Raw genomic sequence first — 20,832 nt, forward strand, 5'->3', positions numbered from 1 at the left:
CTACAGATGTAATTCAAAGACTTGTTTAGATCATGTCTGGTAAACAAGAGAAGTGCAGGACTGAAAACTTGGCATGTAGGAGGTTAGGCTTAATTGCTGGACAAAATAATGAGGGTGTGACAAACACGACAATATCCTGGATCAACCACATTGAATTAAATTAAGTCAAGTCTTACTGAATTAAGTTTAAGTACTTTAGGAGTTCATTGTATTAAAACATTTATACATTATTGTGGGATTGTTTGGAATTTCTCTAGGAGGAGGAAGACACGATTAATGCTATCTCTGGGCAGCGTTATAAACGTCAGAGATCTGTTTGGGACAATCCATGTGAAGTGGATTTCCAAGGAGGTCTTTCGAAGCTACACCCTGGGGAGAAAAACCCATTGTCTACCGATTACCTGCTCCTGGAAACTCCAGCTCAAGGACCCTGAACTGTATAAAGGATGACCTACACTCTTCATGTGTGTTCTTGTTCTGGGCCAAAGCATGCTGTGAGCCTGAAACCACAGGAAAACCTCTGTGTGAGGTTTTGACAGACTGCTCATCTGCCAGAGACCACGCTACAGTTGCAGTAATGTCTGGTAAGCTTATTAGCATGCATGTAGGTTCTTTTATTCTTTTCAATATGTAGTCTCTATAATGCTTTTATCTTAAGCATAAAAGGTTCTTGCTTAGAAAGAGTTCTGTGGTAACTTATAATTATGGCAGCTACACTGTGTACTGTCTCCGAAGAGAAGGCAAAAAAAGCCTGCTTAGGCATCCTGTCTTTTGCTGGGAATATCACAGTATAGTCAGGGAACTGTGCTGCCTGGAAATAGATCTGCTCTAGGAATTATTCTGGGGAGGTTCTCTGACCGGTGCTATACAAGAGGTGAGACTAGATGTTCACAATGGTTCCTTCTGGAATCTAAATACCCCAGTCAGAAGGGAGAGACACACGTGTCTGCCCCCAAGAGAGGTAAGAGCAGGGAAACCCTTGCTGGACCACAGAGGGGGAACACAGGTACAGCTGCCCTGAACTGTGACAGGGGACAGGCTATTCTGCCCATCACTCCCTTCTAGGGTCCTCAAAGAAAGACTTTGGGGGGAAATATGGTCTGACGAATGCCAATGCTGGCTGACTAAAAGACAAGGGAAGGAGAGCGCTTCACTAAACTCTTTTCTTTTCCTCAAAAGAACAGCTATTACCATCTTCAATACCAACTAAGAGACAGTCAAACAAGGTTTGTTTCTTTTCTTCTAAAGGTTCTCTCCAGCTAAAGGGAACAAGGGATGCTGTTAAAAGGAAAGCCCAACTTAATACTTTACTTTTCAAAAGCTTTAAGTGTTTTTCATTATTTTCTGTATCTTTAATAAAAGGTTAAAAGGATTTTTAATTATGTGTTTGCAATGGGACTAAGCAGGCTGAGGTCTCTGGATACCAAACCCCAAGCCTTGTTTAAAATTGTTTCATGTTGCAGAGTTCCAGAGTCATGTTAACAACGTTGACTCTTTGGACCCTTATAGTCTATCAAAATTAATACAGTATTCCTCAGATGGTGTAAATTAGCATCAGTGGAGTTAGATCGATTTTCCCAGCAAAGGATTTCATCCATTTTGTTGCTTTTACAGAATTAAGCTCCGGCTGTTTCTGCAATTACTCCTAGGAGAGAAAATCAGCTGGCAAAGAGTCAGCAACAACTGCACAAAACTGTGTACATTTATAAAGGAAATGAAGCCCTTAACAGAGCTGTGGAAACAGATACATTTGCAACACTTTGCAACAGGAGGTCCCTGAATGGGCTACTGTGTAAATGGAATAACCATTCGGGCAATTAAAGAAGATTAAATATGCACATTTCAGAAACACACCACTGACCTGGCTTTTGACGAATTAAACTATAAATGATCTGGTTAAAGCTATACTAAAGAATCTTTTATCAAAATCCCCTGGTCATTTCGAATAAAAGAGTTTTCAGGGATCCATCTGAAGGAGTAAACAGGTTTTTGGGGAACTGCAAAGACTTCATTTAGAAGGAATTACTGGTGACGTAGACTAGAGGCTTACACTTTGAGGTTAAGCTGCCCTTCATTTTCTCAGGAGCAGCCTTTAATTAAACGCAAATAATCACAAATTTCATATAGGAGATTGCTGTAATTTCACAAGTAGTTACTATCTCATTTAAAAAGGAAAAGAAGAGTGCAGCACTGTTGGGTGGATGAGAACATGGTGGGAATCCAAAAGGAAAAGGCTCAAATCCCTGCTAGGGTGGGCCTACTTGAATCTGTTTTATAAATCTGCCTGTGCTCACCGCATTTTGCTGTTAACCAACCGGGTTGTCCCTTCATACCACTGCAATGGAGTGTGATCTCGCAGCTCTGTTGCTAGTCTGCAACAGTAAGACACATAAATTGGTGCTTTGAGACAGATGGCCCGGTTCTTCACTGCCTGGCTCCTTGCATCTCATGTAGTAATTTAGACATACAGAATGGTAGCATTTTCCACCCCCTTTGGCCAGCTGTATATGACAATATAGCATGCAAAGAATAGGGTACAAATTTCTAAGACCTGAATCTTCTCTCTTTTATGCAAGTGTAATTAAATGAAGTTATTCCCCATTTACACCATTCTGAGATCAGAATCTGGTCCCAGTTCTTCTCGCTCATCTTTCTTTGAGATCTCCAAAGCCCAGACAATGTTAAGTGGACTTCCTTAAATTCCATGCCATTCACTTAATACTGAGTTCACTGTACCCAGACAGAATGGGGGAGCAGAGCTGGAAGGGAAACAAGTTTTTCTGTCCCACAAGAATTTGAGATTTCAGAAAAATTTCCCATTCCGCATCAGGACAGAAAGTCAAAATCTCAAAAACTCTTGTAAAAAATAAAAACCAGGTCAACTGAAATGCTTCATTTTGATCATTTCTAAATGTTTTGTTTTCAACATTTAAAAAAAGTTTACTGTCGATTAATTTAAATTTCAAAACAAAAAATTTTTTCATCCCAAATGGAGGCTTATTACACCCAAACCCACTTCACACTCAACTCTTCCAGTTGACAGGCACTGCAGTCCTGTTGCAAATGGACAGTTTTTGCTTTTTCAGTAGAGTTCTTTACAAGACGGCTCTGTACTTCCAGGCATAAATCATGGACACTCAGAGGGGGATGCTAATTGACCCAACCGGCATATTAGCCTTTAGGAAAACCACACAGAAAAGGTACTCTAGAACAACTAAATTCTGCGTATAGCAATGCCTGTTAGGTGATTCATCATAAAGATGAACAGGATATTGGGGGGCAACAGAAAGCACCAGATAGACCAGAAGTATCAAAACAACAGAGATTATCAAAACTAACTATCCAGATGATCAATTCTGTTCAGCTGTTCTTCTATACATTTCTGAATTAAGTCATTTCTTATATCAGAAGGCAAGAATATGAGGAAAATCAGATTATACATTATTCACAGAACAAGCCCATTGCCAGCATTTTACCAATGCTATGCACCGTTGTAAGAATACCTTTTACGTGTTCTCTTAGATACAGATCTATGTCTACTTTGGACATTCTAGTCTGAAGATTGCCTTTTGTTGGCACTTGGAAGAATGCTAATGTGAAGTCACTTATTTCTTAAGATGAGAGAGAAGTCCAGAACAAGACCCCAGAAGTTTGGCAAAGGGGGATTTGGAACTGAAAGTTCATGACTCATCCCTCTCTATAAAAATGGGCTGAACCAAGACTCCTCAAACTTTGGAGGAAATGAAATTTTGCATTCTTGGCCCATTTGTAGCAATGGTATTGATTCAAAGTGGCAAACTGTGGTCTTTCAGAACTGGCATAATGATTCCACACATTTTTCGTTTGCCCCCTCTTACATTCCCTTTCTCTCTTCCCCTACTCTTTTAATTACTTAGCTTACTGTCACACCTAGCAGCCCTAGTGACGGACCAGGACCCCATTGTGCTGGGCGCTGTACACACATAGAAAGCAAGATGGTTCCTTCCCTCCTTTCTTGTCCTTTGGCTTTGTAGTCTAGTGCTACTGTAGCATGTATCTGCTCCCCTTCTGATCAGGCTCCACTCAGCTCTTCGTCCCACTAAAGCGCAGCAGGGATTGGAGCGCCAAAGGATCTTCCTTACGTAGACAGGAGTACTCATCAGCCGGCACTCTCCGCCTGTAACTTGAGGGCACAGCACAGAGGAGGGCACCAAATAGAGGGAGCAGTACAAGGCCTGCATGTCAACGCTCCCACAGCACAAGAATTAATGTAAGGGAAGAATGAACAGGGCCCAAGAAATGGTCAATGTGCAGGATCCTTGCACTGTTCTGAAGGGGTGAAACGTAGGGCCAATCTTCAGGCCAGTTTAACCCTTGGCCTGTGTGACAGAGTGCGGGAGGGCTAGAACGTGAGCCAGCACTCTGGTCACTAGTAGTACTAACTAGCTTTCCCTGGCCTGGAGAGAGGTGTACCAGATTACTGGGCCAGACTGGGGCCAGTGAGTCAACGAGCCAATCAGCCCATTAACAGGGAAATGGTGTAAAAGGGCACAGGAAGGCATGCTCAGCGGCGGCGGGGAGAAGGAGAGAAACAGAAGGCTAGCAGACCCTCACAAAGGGAGTTCTCCGAGTAGGAACCTGAGGTGGTGCTAGCCCATTGGGGCTCTAAACAGGAATATTTTGTCCCCTCCAACACATAATAAAAAGCAAATAGGGGGCCCCTTGAGCTGCTTGGGGCTGCTGGCTCCGGTAGGGACACCTGAAGCCCCCCTCAACCCCACATCTTTTGGAGAAGGGGTTAGAAAGTTGAGCTACAACGTAAAGGTGTGAGGATACTGATATGTATTGGTGGAGGGATTAAAACACTATATCAACGAGATGGTGGTGTTTACAAACAAGGAGGTCTCAGATCAGTCTGCGTTCCTGAAGGAGGTTGGGGGTGACGTGGCATACCGCCCCATCAGTGCCCCTCTTTTGCAACTTTCACCAAAGGATGACAGTCGTGATGTGGACACATCTCACTAGGAACCGTTCCTAGCTTATCAGTCCCCTTCATCTACTGCAGGACGTATGATAGTTATCAGAGAACAACAACTTTTAGTCACTGCTGACCCGGATGGAAATGAACTGGCGAGACAGAGTCCCAATGCTCCATATCACATTACAAATCTCCTGCTCCTCACCTCCCCTCCCACTCTATTTTTATCTCTGTTCTTGGAGAGACTAAACAAAGCAGTAATGTATTTTTAATGTGGTGATGTATTTCCTTGCTGTGTAGATGTTCAGGAACCTGGCTGTTCTAACTCAATAGCTGGGCCTAGATACCAGATCTGCCAGAAGACGTTAAGTCTGTACGCATGCACTGAACTGCAAGCACATGTTGAAAGCACCACGTGTTGCAGGCTTGTGATACAGCGCAATCTCTCATATGAAAATGTACTGAGTGGGGGCAGCATATCTGCCCTTGTAATCTGCTTTAAAGCACAGAAAAAAGTTCCACATATTTGATTACTGGATCTCCTTTGTATTAGCTACCGTGCCCTTTACATCTCATCACTGGCATAATCTGCTCTATCATTAAACTGACCGTTTTCATTCAATAGGTTGATCAATGCAGCTCCCATCACAAAATCTCCCTTTCTGTACACCACCCTCCCCTAGAGTGATGGCAGAGGAGTTTGGACTGCGTGGGAATTCCAGTGAATGAGAAATTTTTCTTTCAGTTTGAAACTTTTTTAAATTTAATTTGGGGAGTTAATTTTGGGATTAATAAATCTCAACTCTCTGAAGTCTGTGGACCTGAGTCTCTCTGGCCTTACACTTTGCCTTATTTATATCAGTGCTATCAAATCAAACAGGTAAGATTGTAATTGAGTGGCTGGAAGGAGCATAGTGCTTGTGAGTTGTGCTGATAATGTATAAACACAGATCTGGCTGGAGAGGTCCCTAATCTTTTCCTCTGAGGCCTGGTCTACACACAAAACTGCACCACTTTAACTAAAAGGAGTGATATTAAACCAATTTAGTTATGCGGGAGCAAGTCTGTGTGTGGACAATCCTTAATGGTTTTAGGAGTGTCTTAAATCACTCTAGTTTAAGCCTGTAATCGATTTAAACTGAAATGATTTAAGAAGCTCTTGTACTGATTTAAGACCATCCACTCACAAAGTAGTACCTACGTAATTAAATTGGCAGTCTACCTGTATAAAGTCCAGAGAAGCTCCAGACAGAATGAGAAAGAGGCATCGACAGACAGCATAGAGGAATATGGACTGAAGGAGACTTGGCTTTTGATGTAGTCGTTAGTGAGGGTAAAATAAAGAAATCCTGTTAAATTAACAAACACAAAAAACAATCAATCAATCAAAAACCCCAACCCTTGTATGTTTAAAGATAAAACCGAATTCAGCCTAGTAGTAAGGTTCAAGGAGCTATTCAAATCAATGAGGTACTCTTCAGAAGATGGCAATTTAGCCCACAAAAGCAATAAAAAGAGCATAAACTATGGCAGATGAAGTGTAAGAAGGAAATTAGGAGCTCGAACAGGAGATTTGAAGAGCAAATAGCCAAAGGCATGAAAACAAACAAGAAGTAATTATCTAAGTATATTGGAAGTAAGAAGGCGGCAAAAGAATCACTGGACCATCAGGGATAAAGGGAACAATTGAGGAGGATAAGGACTCTGCTGACAAACTACATGATTTCTTTGCAGTAATCTTCACAAGAGAGGAAGTTGGGGAGATGCGAATCCCAGAAGACGGGCTTTTTTTTCTTTTTTGGTAATAAAGATGAGGCAATGTCAGAGATTGAGGTCCCAAAAGAAACAGGTGAATTGAAGAGCGGCGGGTCACCGTGACTGGATGGTATATGCCACGGGGATGGCAGAAACTCTGTAATGAAAAGGTTGAGCTACTAACAAAAATGTGCATTAAAATCACCTACTACATCAGATACCAAATGACTAGAGGCTAACAAGTATTGTATTTACCCTTAAAAAGACTCTAGAGGTGAGCCTCTTTTTCATACAGGGTACAACAAGGAGATTTGATCTCTGATAACAGAAAAAAACCTTTTTGGGCATAAGCTTTCGTGAGCTACAGCTCACTTCGTCGGAAAGCTTATGCTCAAATAAATTTGTTAGTCTCTAAGGTGCCACAAGTCCTCCTTTTCTTTTTGCAGATACAGACTAACACGGTTGCTACTCTGAAACCAGGAAAAAAAACATTTCTCATTCTACCAGGGAGTAAATGAAAACTTGGTGTGCAGAATTCCAAGGAAAAATCCATGGGGTGAAATCCTGAAAAAACTCTCATTGACTTCAATGAGACTTTATTGTTGTATAGAACTAGAGTAGGGTTTCATGGGACTCTATTGTTGTATAGAACTAGAGTAGGGGTTCTCAGACGTCACTGCACCGCAACACCTTTCTGACAACCCCCTTTTACTACATCACCCCGGGAGGAGGGTGGAGACTGAGCCCCACTGCCCTGGGTGGGGGGAGAGGGGGCCACAGCCCGGGCACTGCCACCACAGGGCCGGGGTGGAGCTCGGGCTTCAGCTTCAGTCCTGGGTCCCTGTCTAATGCTGGCCTTGGCGACCCCCTTAAAATGGGGTCCCGACCCACAGTTTGAGAACCACTGCACTAGAGAATCATACATTGCATTGTAGTCATGGTTGGAGCCTTATAAGATTTGGGCCTTTACATCTAGAGAAGCAGTTCTGTAGAACCTGGAGAGAGGTGAACTTGAAACAAGGTGAAATATACGAAGTGCCTGAGTCAAGTAGAAAAGCTCAAAAAATGTATTACTCATCTTATAAAAAGAACAAAATGAATTAAGAGGGGGAAAATGTACAATTTTTGTGAGAGAGGGAGAAACGTGGCCCCTGAGGCAATAAAGCTGATGCAACTTTAAATCTAATTCCAAACCTAACCACTTTTAGCTGATTGATTACAGTAGCTCTAAAATATAGAGGGAGAACTTTAAGCCGCAAGGCTGAGTATTTTTGCTTCTAATGCTGGCAGAGCAAAATATCTTCTTACCTCTTGGGAGACCCCAGAGAAACCAGTGACAAGGGAGCCCAGACTGTATGATCACATTTTATTCAGAAGAATTTTTTAACAAAAAAAAAATAATTAAAACAAACCCTATTACTTTAAACCATTAAGAAGAGAAGCCCACCTATTAGCTGAGATGAGTTTTCCTGACTCTAATCCATCTTCACTGCTGTGTTATTACTCTACTGTTTTCATGTAATTAAAATGTGGCAGGTACTTTACACACCAGGGGGACTAATTGTATTAAAATAACTCTTTATAACCAACTTTACAAAGCTCATCTTTTTAATGGTCTTTTAATAAAGAAATCAAGATAGTACTACTACTTAGCCTTTATATCGCATACAGCAGCAACATTTAGCCTCTTTAAGTTAAAAGAAAAGGAGGACTTGTGGCACCTTAGAGACTAACAAATTTATTTGAGCATAAGCTTTTGTGAGCTACAGCTTATGCTCAAATAAATTTGTTAGTCTCTAAGGTGCCACAAGTACTCCTTTTCTTTTTGCGAATTCAGACTAACACGGCTGCTACTCTGAAACCTCTTTAAGTTGTTAACAATTCACTTGCAATATTTAAATATACATTTTCAGCTTTATATGAGACTTAATTTATTTAAACAAAAAACATAACAGATGTGTTGGTTTGTTCCTCTGCAATGTTTAATGTTAAGAGATACCAGAAGCTGGTATTAAAAACCCCAAATCCTACAAATCCTTGAGGGGCACAGGAAGGAGAATGGGGGGTTTCTGTGAGCTATGATTAGGGTAAATCTCTGACTGACAGGGGTTAGCAAGAATCTTTTGTATGGGCAGATTACTTCAATTTCCTACAGCAGGATTCTTTTAAGGTCAGGCTTGACAAGGCCCTGGCTGGGATGATTTAGTTGGGGATCGGTCCTGCTTTGAGCAGGGGGTTGGACTAGATGACCTCCTGAGGTCCCTTCCAACCCTGATAGTCTATGATTCTAGTCGCTGTTGGAGATAGGTTATGGAACTAGATGGACCACTAGTCTGATGCAGTCTGGCAATTCCTTTGTTCCATTTCCCAGAAGGTGAACACAGGATGTAACACGGCAGGTATGGATTTGCAGAAATCAGGTCAGCCTGGACTTGCAGAAATCTCCACGCAACACTTGCAACTCCCTCTCTGCTCTTTGCATGCAACAACGTCACACCCTCCTGTGCCAGGGGGAAATGGAGCCAGGGTGTGGATGGAGCGTTAACGTGGCCAGGGAACCTAAAATCTCCCTATATTTTGGGTTCTCCTACCCATGTGGATGAGAGATGCTGGCACACATCCGTTTGGAAGGAAACACTGGCTTTACCCTGTGGTGCTGATTTTAGGGACCAGTGGAAGTTGGAAGTTACAAAATAGTTTCCTTGTAAATGATTTTATAGGGTCTGTGCTTTGCAGGAATTGTCATCTTGCAAGATGACTTTGGAACAAATATATGTATTATGATAGTGTCTGGTGGCCTCAATCAGGGATCAGGGCCACTAGACACTCTACACAAATATGACAAGACAGCCCCTAACCAAAGAGCTTACAATCTACAAATATGATGAAATAACTGACTGAGGCTATAACAAATAGGAACACAGGGGGAGCATAAGCAAGCAGTGAGCCAATCCTGATTAGCTTTATGAGCAGAAGTGCAGTTTGACATTTGGCATTTAATGCAGCTTATTGGCCATTACTCTCTTATCAACTCTATTTAGCTGTCTTGCTGTTATCCAAGAGTCTCCACAGATGGGCCCCATGGGCAATGTTTTAAACTGTTACATTATTTGTAATAAAAGGCATCTGATTCTAGCCTTGTGGAAGGTGGCCAATGGTTTGTCATTCCTCATTCTATGAGCGTACCTGGCCTCATGTTATTTGAAATTAGGAACCTGTTTTCTTGTGTGCTTAAATAAGTACATCTTTTATTGTTATATTTGAAAATTTATACAACAAAACACTATTTAAAGATGGTCTAAACTCATTACAGTAATTGTCAAAACACAGGTCCTTAGCATCTAACTACCAAGCATATATGTACATAGGTATGTGTGTACTCATTAAAGGCAGTTAACAGCAAGGTCCATTGTTAAACAACTACCTTATTAGACATTATGAAAAGCGGAACTCAAATAGGAACTTGGGCTACACTCCTGCAATTGGAGCTCCAAGAATGAATCTTTGCAGAGCCCACTGACATCACGCAGCTCTGCACAGGCATAAGAATACGTGCCCATTGGACACCATGGGTCTGATTATCCTCTGCTTTGCATCTGGTGCAGCCATTCATTGCTGTGCAAACCAGGTGTCAAATCTTACGCACAGGCGTGAATGACGTCCCCAGATGCAAGGCCATGGAAAACAGGCCCCGCGTGAACATGGAATTGCTGTTCAAATCAGTCTGCAAAAAGAGAAGTGCAGATATTTCGTTTCTGTTTTAAACCTTCGAACATTTAACCTTACAAAATACCAAATTACATGAGTTAAGCACTCTTTATTCAATAGCACTAGTGTTCAAATGTCCCACAGCTAAGACTTGGATTTTATAAAGGGCTGCATTGGGAAGCATGCCTCTGCAAGCCATGAATGGGGGGAAAGGAGTAGATGGGATTAAAGAAGTGCAAAAGGTATTTCACTTGATTTGGTGCAAATGGAGTAGATTGTTATCTCCATAAGAACAGCTCTGCTTTGGGAAGGGGTCCCCCCCCTCCCTTCCCCACTCTCCATTATCAGCATTCATTACACCCCTGAGGTTTCTCCAGCAGAAGGTTTGCTGTGCAATGAACAGACCTGCCGGATATAATGTGCACTCATTGTATTGCAAGAACTTCCCTGTGGAGCTCAGGTCACTGGAGCTCTATGGGGAGAGCTGCGGGGTGAGAAGGGGACGCCAGGTGAAGTGTGGCCTCCATGAGGAGGGCTCTTAGGGGAATATCCCGCTCCTTCTGGGTCCTTGGCCTGAAATTCTTTCAGATTTTGCACTTTTCTTTTGTGTGTGACTCCCCCAAACACTTTAGGCAAATGCTATGAGGCTCACTAACTGACATAGGCTTACCACAAGTGTAGCATGGTTTGAAGCCCGGGGACCGGGCCATGGCCCACCCTGGGGCAAAGTCCCTGCTGGGACTCTAACAAACTAGTAACTTCTCACACCTACCAAAAAGAAAAGGAGTACTTGTGGCACCTTAGAGACTAACCAATTTATTTGAGCATAAGCTTTCGTGAGCTACAGCTCACTTCATCGGATGCAACAAATTTATTTGAGCATAAGCTTTCGTGAGCTACAGCTCACTTCATCGATGCATCCGATGAAGTGAGCTGTAGCTCACGAAAGCTTATGCTCAAATAAATTGGTTAGTCTCTAAGGTGCCACAAGTACTCCTTTTCTTTTTGCGAATACAGACTAACACGGCTGTTACTCTGAAACCTGTCACACTTAACACTTAATTACTATCTATCAACTATATACAAGAGAATCACCAGTAGGCAACAGAACCACTATCACACTTGCAAAGCAAGAGGAAGGCACTCCGACCAAACATCACGGGCGGTAAGAAGGAATTGAGAGGGTGTAGGGCCGGCGGCACCTCATACACGCTGGTGCATGAGCACGGGACTCCAGGGGGCGCCAGAGCCAGCCCTACGGATACCGCTAAGGCAAAAAATTCAGACAACGGCATACCTGGGCATGCACAAACCTAGAATGGAATCAACTGAGCAAGCTCTCGAAGAACAACTTTCTCCTACTTCTGGAAGGGCTGGCAGCCTGCCGAAGGGATGTCCCTCCTCCCTGCAGGTAGCTCAGACCTGTCAGGCTCTGTGGCTAACGTCCTGCCTAAATTGTTTTGCCTCCCTAGAATGACCCTCACCTCCTCGTACCAGAGCAGGGGAAAATTAAGGCTTTTGCCTATCTGCAGCCACTAGCTGGAGAATTTTACTCCATTCATTATTTAAAAATTAAAATTGACCCTAAATATATTTAATGCAGAGGTCCTTAAAGGGGTTTTCCGAAAAGGAGGACTTCCCATTGGGGCAACTCAGATGCAGCTCCGCCCTCCGACACACACAGCTTGTAATGCTCTGCAACGCAGTGGTGCAGAGCCCTAGGAAGTGCAGTGGCTGCAGGAGCCTGGACCCACCACGTCTGTTTGTTCCTTGTCTGTTTTCAATGCTGTCTCCTTGGCTTCACCTGACTCTCTCTGTTCCAGGATCAGGATACAACACCAGGCAGAGCCAGAACTTCCCTCAGCAACCCATCCACGTGAATCTGCCAGGTCCCTACCAAACCAGCAGGGACAGCCATGCCAGCTGCTTTAATGCCTCATTGCCATCAGGTTCAGCTATCCTCTCCCACAGGTGCTTCTCACCAGCTCCAGTCTGGAGCAAGAGCAGTTCACCGTGGAAGTCAGAGAGCTGGTCTGCCCCGGCTTGGGGACACCAACACCTATCAAAAGAGCTTGCAGGCAGAAGGATTAAGTTCTCCCTCAGGGAAACTCTGAGAATTCCTTTGCAGTGTTAAAAGCTTCTGCCACAGCAATGTCTTTCTCAGGGGCCAGCCTTGCTCAGATCAATATCCTCATTCACTGCCTACCAGCCAAAGGCCAAAAAACCTCCTCCCCACTCAGCAGTGATTCTTCCTTTGCTGCAGATGACAAATCTCCTCCTTCAACACAGAGTTTTGTCTTTACAAGAGAAACACATCGTCCTTTTGGGGATTGCAGACATGCCATTATCATTCTGCATTCAGCGGTGAGAACTGGAACAGGTACACCAGAGGAGAAAGATCCAGGCAGGACTTCAAACCTCCATCTCTAAAACACATGTCCTGACTTGTAGTAACCTTCATGGAACTTGGAGGGAAGATCATGGGTTGCAGAAGGGAAATGTCTGGAAAAGACACCAGGCATTCTGTGCATCATGCATATGACGAGGAGGGGGTGGGGATAAACTGCAGTTTGAGCAGTTCCATACATAATTGATTTAACAGTGAGCCAGTTTAATTTAATAAGAATGGAATCCTCTCATGTTATTACCCAGCACTTGGCATATGAAACATGACTCACTGGCCCCACCCATTCATAGACTAGGAGAAAAAGAGCGTGGGCGGGGAGAGGAAAGGACTCCAAAAATGTGTGTGTTTCTGGACCAGACCCATCTCGGACAGTTGGGTAACAGAACTGATTCTACACGGATACCTAATAGTAGTGAACTCTTTCCTCAGGGACTGATTCATTCACTCCGGGTCACACACACCTATCTGGGGCTGCAGTGCTTGGGAGCAAAAGTAAAAATTGAAATACTGTGCCCACTGAAACACAGCATTCCCCTGGGTTTTGTGGCTTTGTGTCTGTGACACAGTTTGGATATTGGTGTACACGTGCATTTCATTTCACGGTGTGATTCAAACTTATCTCCTTATACCTGAGCATAGGTTTTACAAACCCCTACCAAACAGTTCCCCTTTCAGGCTTCAGGATTTATAGCCTGTATTATCATCAACACAGACTGTTCACTGCCTAATAAACTTACACGTTATGAAAATGAATGAATGAAATACCTATTGGAATCTATTGTACCCTGGGACTGGTACAAAACCAGTGTCACAGAGTGGCTGGCCTTTTAAGAGGAGTTGGGCCTAGCCCTACCTGTGACCAATTCACTGATGCTGTAAGGCCAGGGATCAGGTGATAGCTTGAAGATCACCTCTTCTTCATACAAGCCAGCAAGTAGCTCAGTTGAGCTGGAGAGCTGTAGGCAGGCTCCTGCAAGAGTCCCTGGGTCAGGAGGAAGAACCCAGTTTCCATATCAAGCAGATGCCCAGCAGAGTACAATCAAGAAGGAAGTAGAGGCTCGCCTAGACTCACAGACAGAGGGCCTGTGGAACATAATCCTGCAGGGCATAGATAGGCCCCTGCAGAAGACCCTGGCCAGGGAAAAAGGATACGATTGATATGTTGAACTGATGTTATTTTGCAGAAATAAAGCTGAGTCTCTGAAGACAACGGGACTGAAATCCAGTGGCTGGCGAGTGTTCTTTGGTGCATAGGCTGGTGAGTTAGAACACTGGCTTACAACCAGGTATTAATAGCTGGGATAAGAGCAGTTTTCCAACACTGCAGCAAAATTCATGTCCCAGCAGCTATTTTCTAAAATGTATTACTATAAGAAGACACAAGTTTTGCTTAATAATGGCACTAATCCCATCAAAGTAAATAACTGGTTTGGTATAGCTTTAATCACTCCTAAGTTTGGTTCACCCCTTAGTTAACTGTGGGTAATAGCTAATTTCTTCTAGATTATTGCTTTAAAATGTTTTGCTCCCAAAGCACACATGCAGTACGTAGGCATTGCCATTTACTGTACATCCTGAAAGTGCAACAGTTAGAGAATATGAGCGCGACAAATTATAATGGCATAGTAGTTAGTCTGTTGGATACAATAAATTTACTCAGCCTCTCACTGACTGTCAAAGAGATAACGTAGCTTAGGGCTGATCAGAGCTTGGACAGAATCAAGTGAAGAAAGGGGAAAAAGAAAGATGAGATTCTTCAAAAGTGCTACTCACATCAGGACCCACAGATCTAAGAAACTGACCAGGTGGAATCTGATCTTGCCAGCTCTCCCATGAGATAGCTCTGTGGTTACATTTTCAAAGTTAGCTCCTCCTAAAGACCTTGATGCTCCTAATCAATTTCCACCTGATCAGCTTGACAAAGTTCTCCCTTCCTCAAGAAGTAATCCTATCGTTATTACTCTGCTCAGCTCAGTTATCAACTGGAGTACGGTAAGTGGCTTTATAACAGAAGTTCCTGATATGTGGATTTAGTGTGTCATGGTGCGATGTTTCACTGTATGCTGACTTTTAGTCTATTTCCATGTGTACTATAGGTGAAACTCACTCCCACGCAGAGGGCCCACTAAAAGTCTATGCACAAGTTAACTCCTCACAAAAGAGCGTAAATAGAACTGGCTCCAGAGGGTGAAATGGATCCCTGTGTAGTAGATCTCCCATTAAGTTTGACAGGAGTTTATCCATTGAACTTTGTGGGAGTTGGATTGGGCCCTATATCTGGGTCCCAGTCACCAGGTCACTCCTGCTTAACGTATTAACAGGAGAACCAGATGGAAACTCCTGCATCCAGAGGAACAGACGACACTCTACTAATTTCATCTAAATAAGATATGCAATATGGCCAGCTCTTATTTTCTCAGAAGTTACACAATTTTTTGGTGTTTTTCATAAAGCCTCAGTTTCTGGAGACGTAATTACGTTCGAATCACATCTTTCATTTAAAAAAAAAAAAAAAAAGCTTCTAGCCCTTAGGAAGAAAAGCTGAAAAACGTGAAGCAAAAAGGCTCAGAAACAGAGACAAATAACAAGTAAAAACCATCCCAAATCTATCATGTTTTCAAATATGATTTTTCAGCCAATTTCATTATTTTGGGGGACCTAACACATGCTTTTTGAATGCCTAGGCTTGATAAAACTGCATACAGCCTTGAGAATCCCTCTCCAGGAGATGAAGTAGATTACTGAGGACCTTCACACTTGGCCCATAATGTGTTCCTTGGGAACCCAAACACCATTAAGCTGTATCTTATCTATGATGCCTGAAAGAAATTCTACTGGCGTCCCCAAATATTCACTCCCCGTTTTGGCAACCCCTACTTACAATTGTGAAGTTCATAACCTTGAGAATCCAGATGGTCATGGCAAGGTTCACCAGGATTAAAATCATTAGGAGTAGCACAAAGAAATAGAGGCATCTCTTCCTCCAGCCGTAAATCCCCACTTTGTATACCTGTGGGCCTTCCGAGCTCTGCATGGCGCTCCTGTGTGCATACTGTTCCTGGGGCATCTGAAACAAGCACAGAAAAATAAGTATGACCGTTATGCTGCAGGACGAATCATATGGTGAGAAATGTCTTGTGAGAATGACTTGTCTTGGGACATGGATCTATGCTGATCAGAGCATTTTTAAATTCAGAAATTACCAGCTGGACAGTGCGTCTCCCTGTGGCTTGTTTCTGTGTTGTTCCTTTCACAGCTCATTTTATATACATCATAATACAGTTTTTATAGAAGCGCACACTGTGTGATGCACACTCCCATCGAGACCACTCTCCAGTGACTCTCTTAGCAGCTCCGTTTTTTGCAAGGCAGGCACTCCGGGCCCTCTCAAAATCCGGAGAGTAACATTTTTGCATGCGCTTGGTAAAAAAAGTCGAGTTCAGCAGTTTGGTTTGAAGATGCAATATTACTTCTCCGAGGCTTTCATTAAAAAAAAATCATCTCAAACAGAATTATTCTTGGTGGCCAAGAAAAAGGAGAAGGGGGAGGCGTTTGGCTTCTTGAGTTCTCCCTGCTCCCCACCCCTTGCACCAGGGAAACTTAAAATGTGAAGTTCTCCAGCTACACATCCCCAATCAAATTACTGCTGAAAGATTTACATCGAACGGAGGTTTCTGCTATTGCTGGCTCTGCCACTTACACTTGCTTTGCCGAACAGGGATGCACTGGCTGTTTGTGGCAGCGCACTGGGAAAGCCATGCAAGGGTCTTGGAGATAAACGAGAGGAAAGGAAGTGGGTGTAGTTACTAAAGTGTCTCAGAACATCAGCTTTGTGGTGTTCCTGCAAAACACACAGATTTTTTGATTCCACCACCAGGAGCTTGGTTGCGCAACCCTTAGTTTCTTACCCGTGCAAAACTCTCCCGTGGACTTCCATGGGACTTCTAGCATGAGTAAAGGCTCCCATTTGTAAGGGGTGCACAATTATGGTCACAGGATTAGAATGTAGCATATATGCCACCGTCCTGAGCAGGGAGCCATGCAAGTCTGCACCCCTTCAGCAGGAGCACCAAAGAGTTTATGCTTGCCTGAGGCATGATCTCTTTGGTGCTTTCCTGGGCACAGAGGGGGTGGGCAATGTTGCATTAGCCATTGCCAGCTCCAACACGCTGGCTTCCTGTGCCCCTTTGCACCTTCTTTCTGGCATCTTGCTCCCAAGAGAAGAAGGAGCAACCTCTGCTCTTCCAAATCACGGAGGTTGCACAGGGACTGCTGCTGTAGGAGGTGCTAGCAAGAGCCCTTCAGGTGTAAGAGAACACACGTGAGTGTGTGCACGCACGCTCCTTGTACACCCCTTCTCCCCTGTGCACACATTATAACGGTTGTCACACTCTGGCCCTTAACGTCCTAACCATGGTGGGAGCACTGCCTGCTGAACTAAACTACTGCTGGACAAAAGTTTCCTGACTTGTTTTGCAACCATTTCATAGGATTTCCCCAGGGAACTGCTTCTTATGTTTGCAGGCCTGCAGGCACACGCTGAAGACCACAGAATCATGGAAATGTCAGAATGGAAGGGACCTCAACAGGTCCACTCCCCTGCACTGAGGCAGGACTAAGGATTATCTAAACCATCCCTGGATAACTGAAAATTCCTAACACCAAGTCGTTGGCTGAATGTTTTGCAATTAGCCTGCTAGAGACAGACTAAAAGGATACCGGGAGCTCTCTGGAGCTACAGACTCAAGGTCACTGCCTCCTTGCTCGCTACTTCTTCCATCAGTCTTTGTTTTACATGAATTACAAAAGGTGCAACAGAGGATGAAGTGACGTAAGTCCTCCTCCATACAAGATGGTGAGAACAAAAACCTAATGGAAATGAGAAGTCATTTGGTAGCAGCATCTTTATTACCACTATTAGGGTATTTGCTGGCTTTTCGGAGGCGCTTTGGCTGAGAGCTTTTGTATTCCCAGGGCCAGACTGTGTTATTAAGGCATAGTCCTGGGGAGGTACCGGTGCAGAGCCCACCATGAGTCCCTGTGGGGCAAATTCCTCCTTCGTGTAACTCCATTTGCTTCAGGACTGAAGTTTATGGTGCATCTTTGGCAACGGAACAGCTCATTGCTGTAAAGCTGGAGCTATCTGGCCATTTTGTGCTCTCCTCCACAGCACAGGACACAGGTGATGGCAATGCTAGGAGGGAGTCCGAAAGGGTCTAGTTTAGGAATCGCTGCCACTCTCTGGCCTTTGTGCCAACTTCTGGTATCGTGTGCGTGCTGGGATGGGAAACAGGACGGCTAAATAGTAGCTTTTCATTCACAGAGTGAGGGATCAGCAGGCTTTCCCTCCTCCTTCATTACACCTCACACCTAGGCTCTGAGTCACTATACTCATCCAGTTTGTACCCCTCCAACTCATACCAATGACAGGTTCAGCCCCTGGCTCTGGTAAGGTGGCTTAGCGTCTGTACTGCCAACTCAAGCATTCAAAATTCATGAGTCGGGCCCCCAAAAAGGTGAGATTGTTTTAAAAATCACAAGATTTTGAAAATAATAAATATTGGCCCGGGGGGGGGGGGGGTTATTTGCCTTCTAGCTTTTAAGCTGATCACATTTTCAAACTTTTCTCCACAACCTGGAGGGCTAGACATTTGCTTAAAAAAAACACCAATGAGAGCTGATTCTCAAGTAATAACATGGCTCCAGGAGGTGGGGCTTTATGTAAAACACCAACTATCACAAAACTCAACCAGGCAACACAGTATAATCTCCTCTGCCTACCTTTGAGCCCTGCTCAGCGGCAAGATTTAGTTTACTATCTTTCAGACACGAGGGACTGTATTTCCTTGCAAAACTAAGCCTAGAATCATGTGACGAGCAGAAATGTCAGTCAGTAAAAATAGCCATTCCCAGACAGTGATATCTAAGAGCAATCCAGAAGCTGGAATCTATGTCTCTAGAAGGTAGATAAACCCAGAGACAAAGGGTCTGTGATTTCCCTTGCAAAAATACACTTATATATAGTGTGAGGAGCCCCCTCCTGCACCCCAAACCCCTCATCCCCAGCCCCATATCAGAGCCCTCCCCCCCATACCCTGAACCCCTCATTTCTGGCCCCACCCTGGAACCTGCACCCCTAGCCCAGAGCCCGTACCTCCTCTGACACCCCAACCCCCTGCCTCAGCCCAGAGCCCCCCCATACTCCGAACCCGTCGGCTTCACCCCAGAGCCCGGAGCCCCCTCCTGCACCCCAAACCCCTCATCCCTGGCCCCACTTCAGAGGCCGCACCCCCAGCCGGAGCCCTCACCCCCTCCCGCACTCCCACTCCCTGAGCCAGCCTGGTGAAAATGAGCAACTGAGGAAGGGTGAGGAGAGCGAGCGACAGAGGGGGATGGAGTGAGTGGGGGGCGGGGCCTTGGAGAAGGGATGGGGCATGGGCGGGGCCTCGGCAGAGGGACAGGGCAGGGGTGTTCGGTTTTCTGAGAATAGAAAGTTGGGAACCGTAAACAGGATATCCTGGAAAGCACACCCTAAATGCAACCTCTCTCTCCCTTGGAAACACTGAACTGTCTCTCTAACCTATCGAATCATGCTGCAGGCTCAGCCAGTCAATGAACCAAATACAAGTACCATATGACTTCAACACTTGACTTCAATCCAGCTCCAAACTCTCTGTACATTGCAAAAAAGTTCCCTCCTTTTTTTTTTGCTTTGATTCAGAGAGTGGGGAAAATGTCACGTCCAGCTTAGGTAAACGTGCAGACACCAAAAGATTTCTATGGGAACAGCACATAGCAACAGGAACAGGCTGATTTTGAGTGTTTCTGTGGTTCACATCAAACCTTTTGTGCAGCTCTCTTCTAAACAGTGATGTATCATGTACAGTACTGCAGCATGCATGTGGCCGCTGAAGTACTAACAAACCCTACATTTATAACAAGAGCATAACACAGGATTCATAGAGAAGGAATGTACTGCACTGACAACAAAATAAAATGTTCAGATTGTCCTTTATCTAGAGGAAAAGAAATACTGGTGGACTTACAGTGCTGAGGGATATTAACAAATGAGTAGAATGAAAAGCTTTGCAAGGGAACTGCAAAAGCAGCAAGAGGCATCTGCTATCAATATTCTAACTCTATGTGGGAGAGAGAAATATGCTATAGTTTACATCTTGGCAATTTCTCCCAACTTAAACATGAAGCCGCAAGCTAAGCACCACAAGAGACAGTATTATCTGGAAAGAGTGTTTTGTTTTGCAAGGATTCTTCTTTTATAAATACAGAATACTGATTTGTAAAGGAAAATTCGGAGGAGGGTTTATTTGTTGAGCTTTTAGGGTTTTTTTTTATTTTTGTTTCGAGAAAGGATAGGCATGCCTAGTGTTTGACTGTACGTTAGTGTGTGAGAAATTAATATTCTAACAGAAGTGGCAAAAATAGAGAAGTAACATACCCACTGAATATGTCAGCATTAAAGTGCCCCACCTTTCCACACGTTGGGTTTCAAGACACTGGCGTGGAGTATCAGACAATCATTGCCACACTTACAACCCTGCTTAAAATACAGAACTGCAGTGGTTGCTCTTTACAACTTTTCGGTTTTGCCTCAGACAGCCTGACCCCCAATATCAGCTGTATACCCTAGAGACTCCTTATACCTGATTATATACCTCAAATAGGGCCTGATCTAAAGTCCATTGAAGCCATGGGAGCTTTTCCCCTGACTTAATGGGCTGAAGATCAGGCCCAGAATGAGACAGCTTTATTTACGCTACAAGCTAGGGGTCTGATCCTGCAGCCCATGTATGCATACTCGCATCAGCTCTCATCTCTATTTATACTTGTGCTGGCTCGCTGAGAGCTAGCGAGAGGATGCACACAAGAGCAGGGGATAGACATACTTTTAAAGGCCCCTGGGAGAGTTCCACACAGATTGCTCCCTGCAAGTTTTTGCAGCAAGGCCTTGGTATCTGCAGAGGCCTTTGTAACAGTTGTTACGGGC

At 44.1% G+C, this 20,832-nt stretch overlaps 1 protein-coding gene across 4 annotated transcripts in view; it reads right to left on the bottom strand.

The window, feature by feature from the left end:
- The window catches only part of SGCD (sarcoglycan delta), a 498,497-nt gene that overhangs the window by 179,723 nt on the left and 297,942 nt on the right, over window positions 1-20,832 (bottom strand). For 3 of the 4 annotated variants that reach the window (XM_037906780.2, XM_027820892.2, XM_043553161.1), the window contains one exon: window positions 15,709-15,894. In XM_037906780.2, the coding sequence (XP_037762708.1) occupies window positions 15,709-15,894 (186 nt within the window). The remainder of the gene's footprint in view (window positions 1-15,708; window positions 15,895-20,832) is intronic. The other variant, XM_037906781.1, reaches the window with a different exon arrangement.

This window comes from Chelonia mydas, chromosome 8, assembly GCF_015237465.2.
Source record: "Chelonia mydas isolate rCheMyd1 chromosome 8, rCheMyd1.pri.v2, whole genome shotgun sequence".
In the NCBI taxonomy this organism is placed as follows: domain Eukaryota; kingdom Metazoa; phylum Chordata; order Testudines; family Cheloniidae; genus Chelonia; species Chelonia mydas.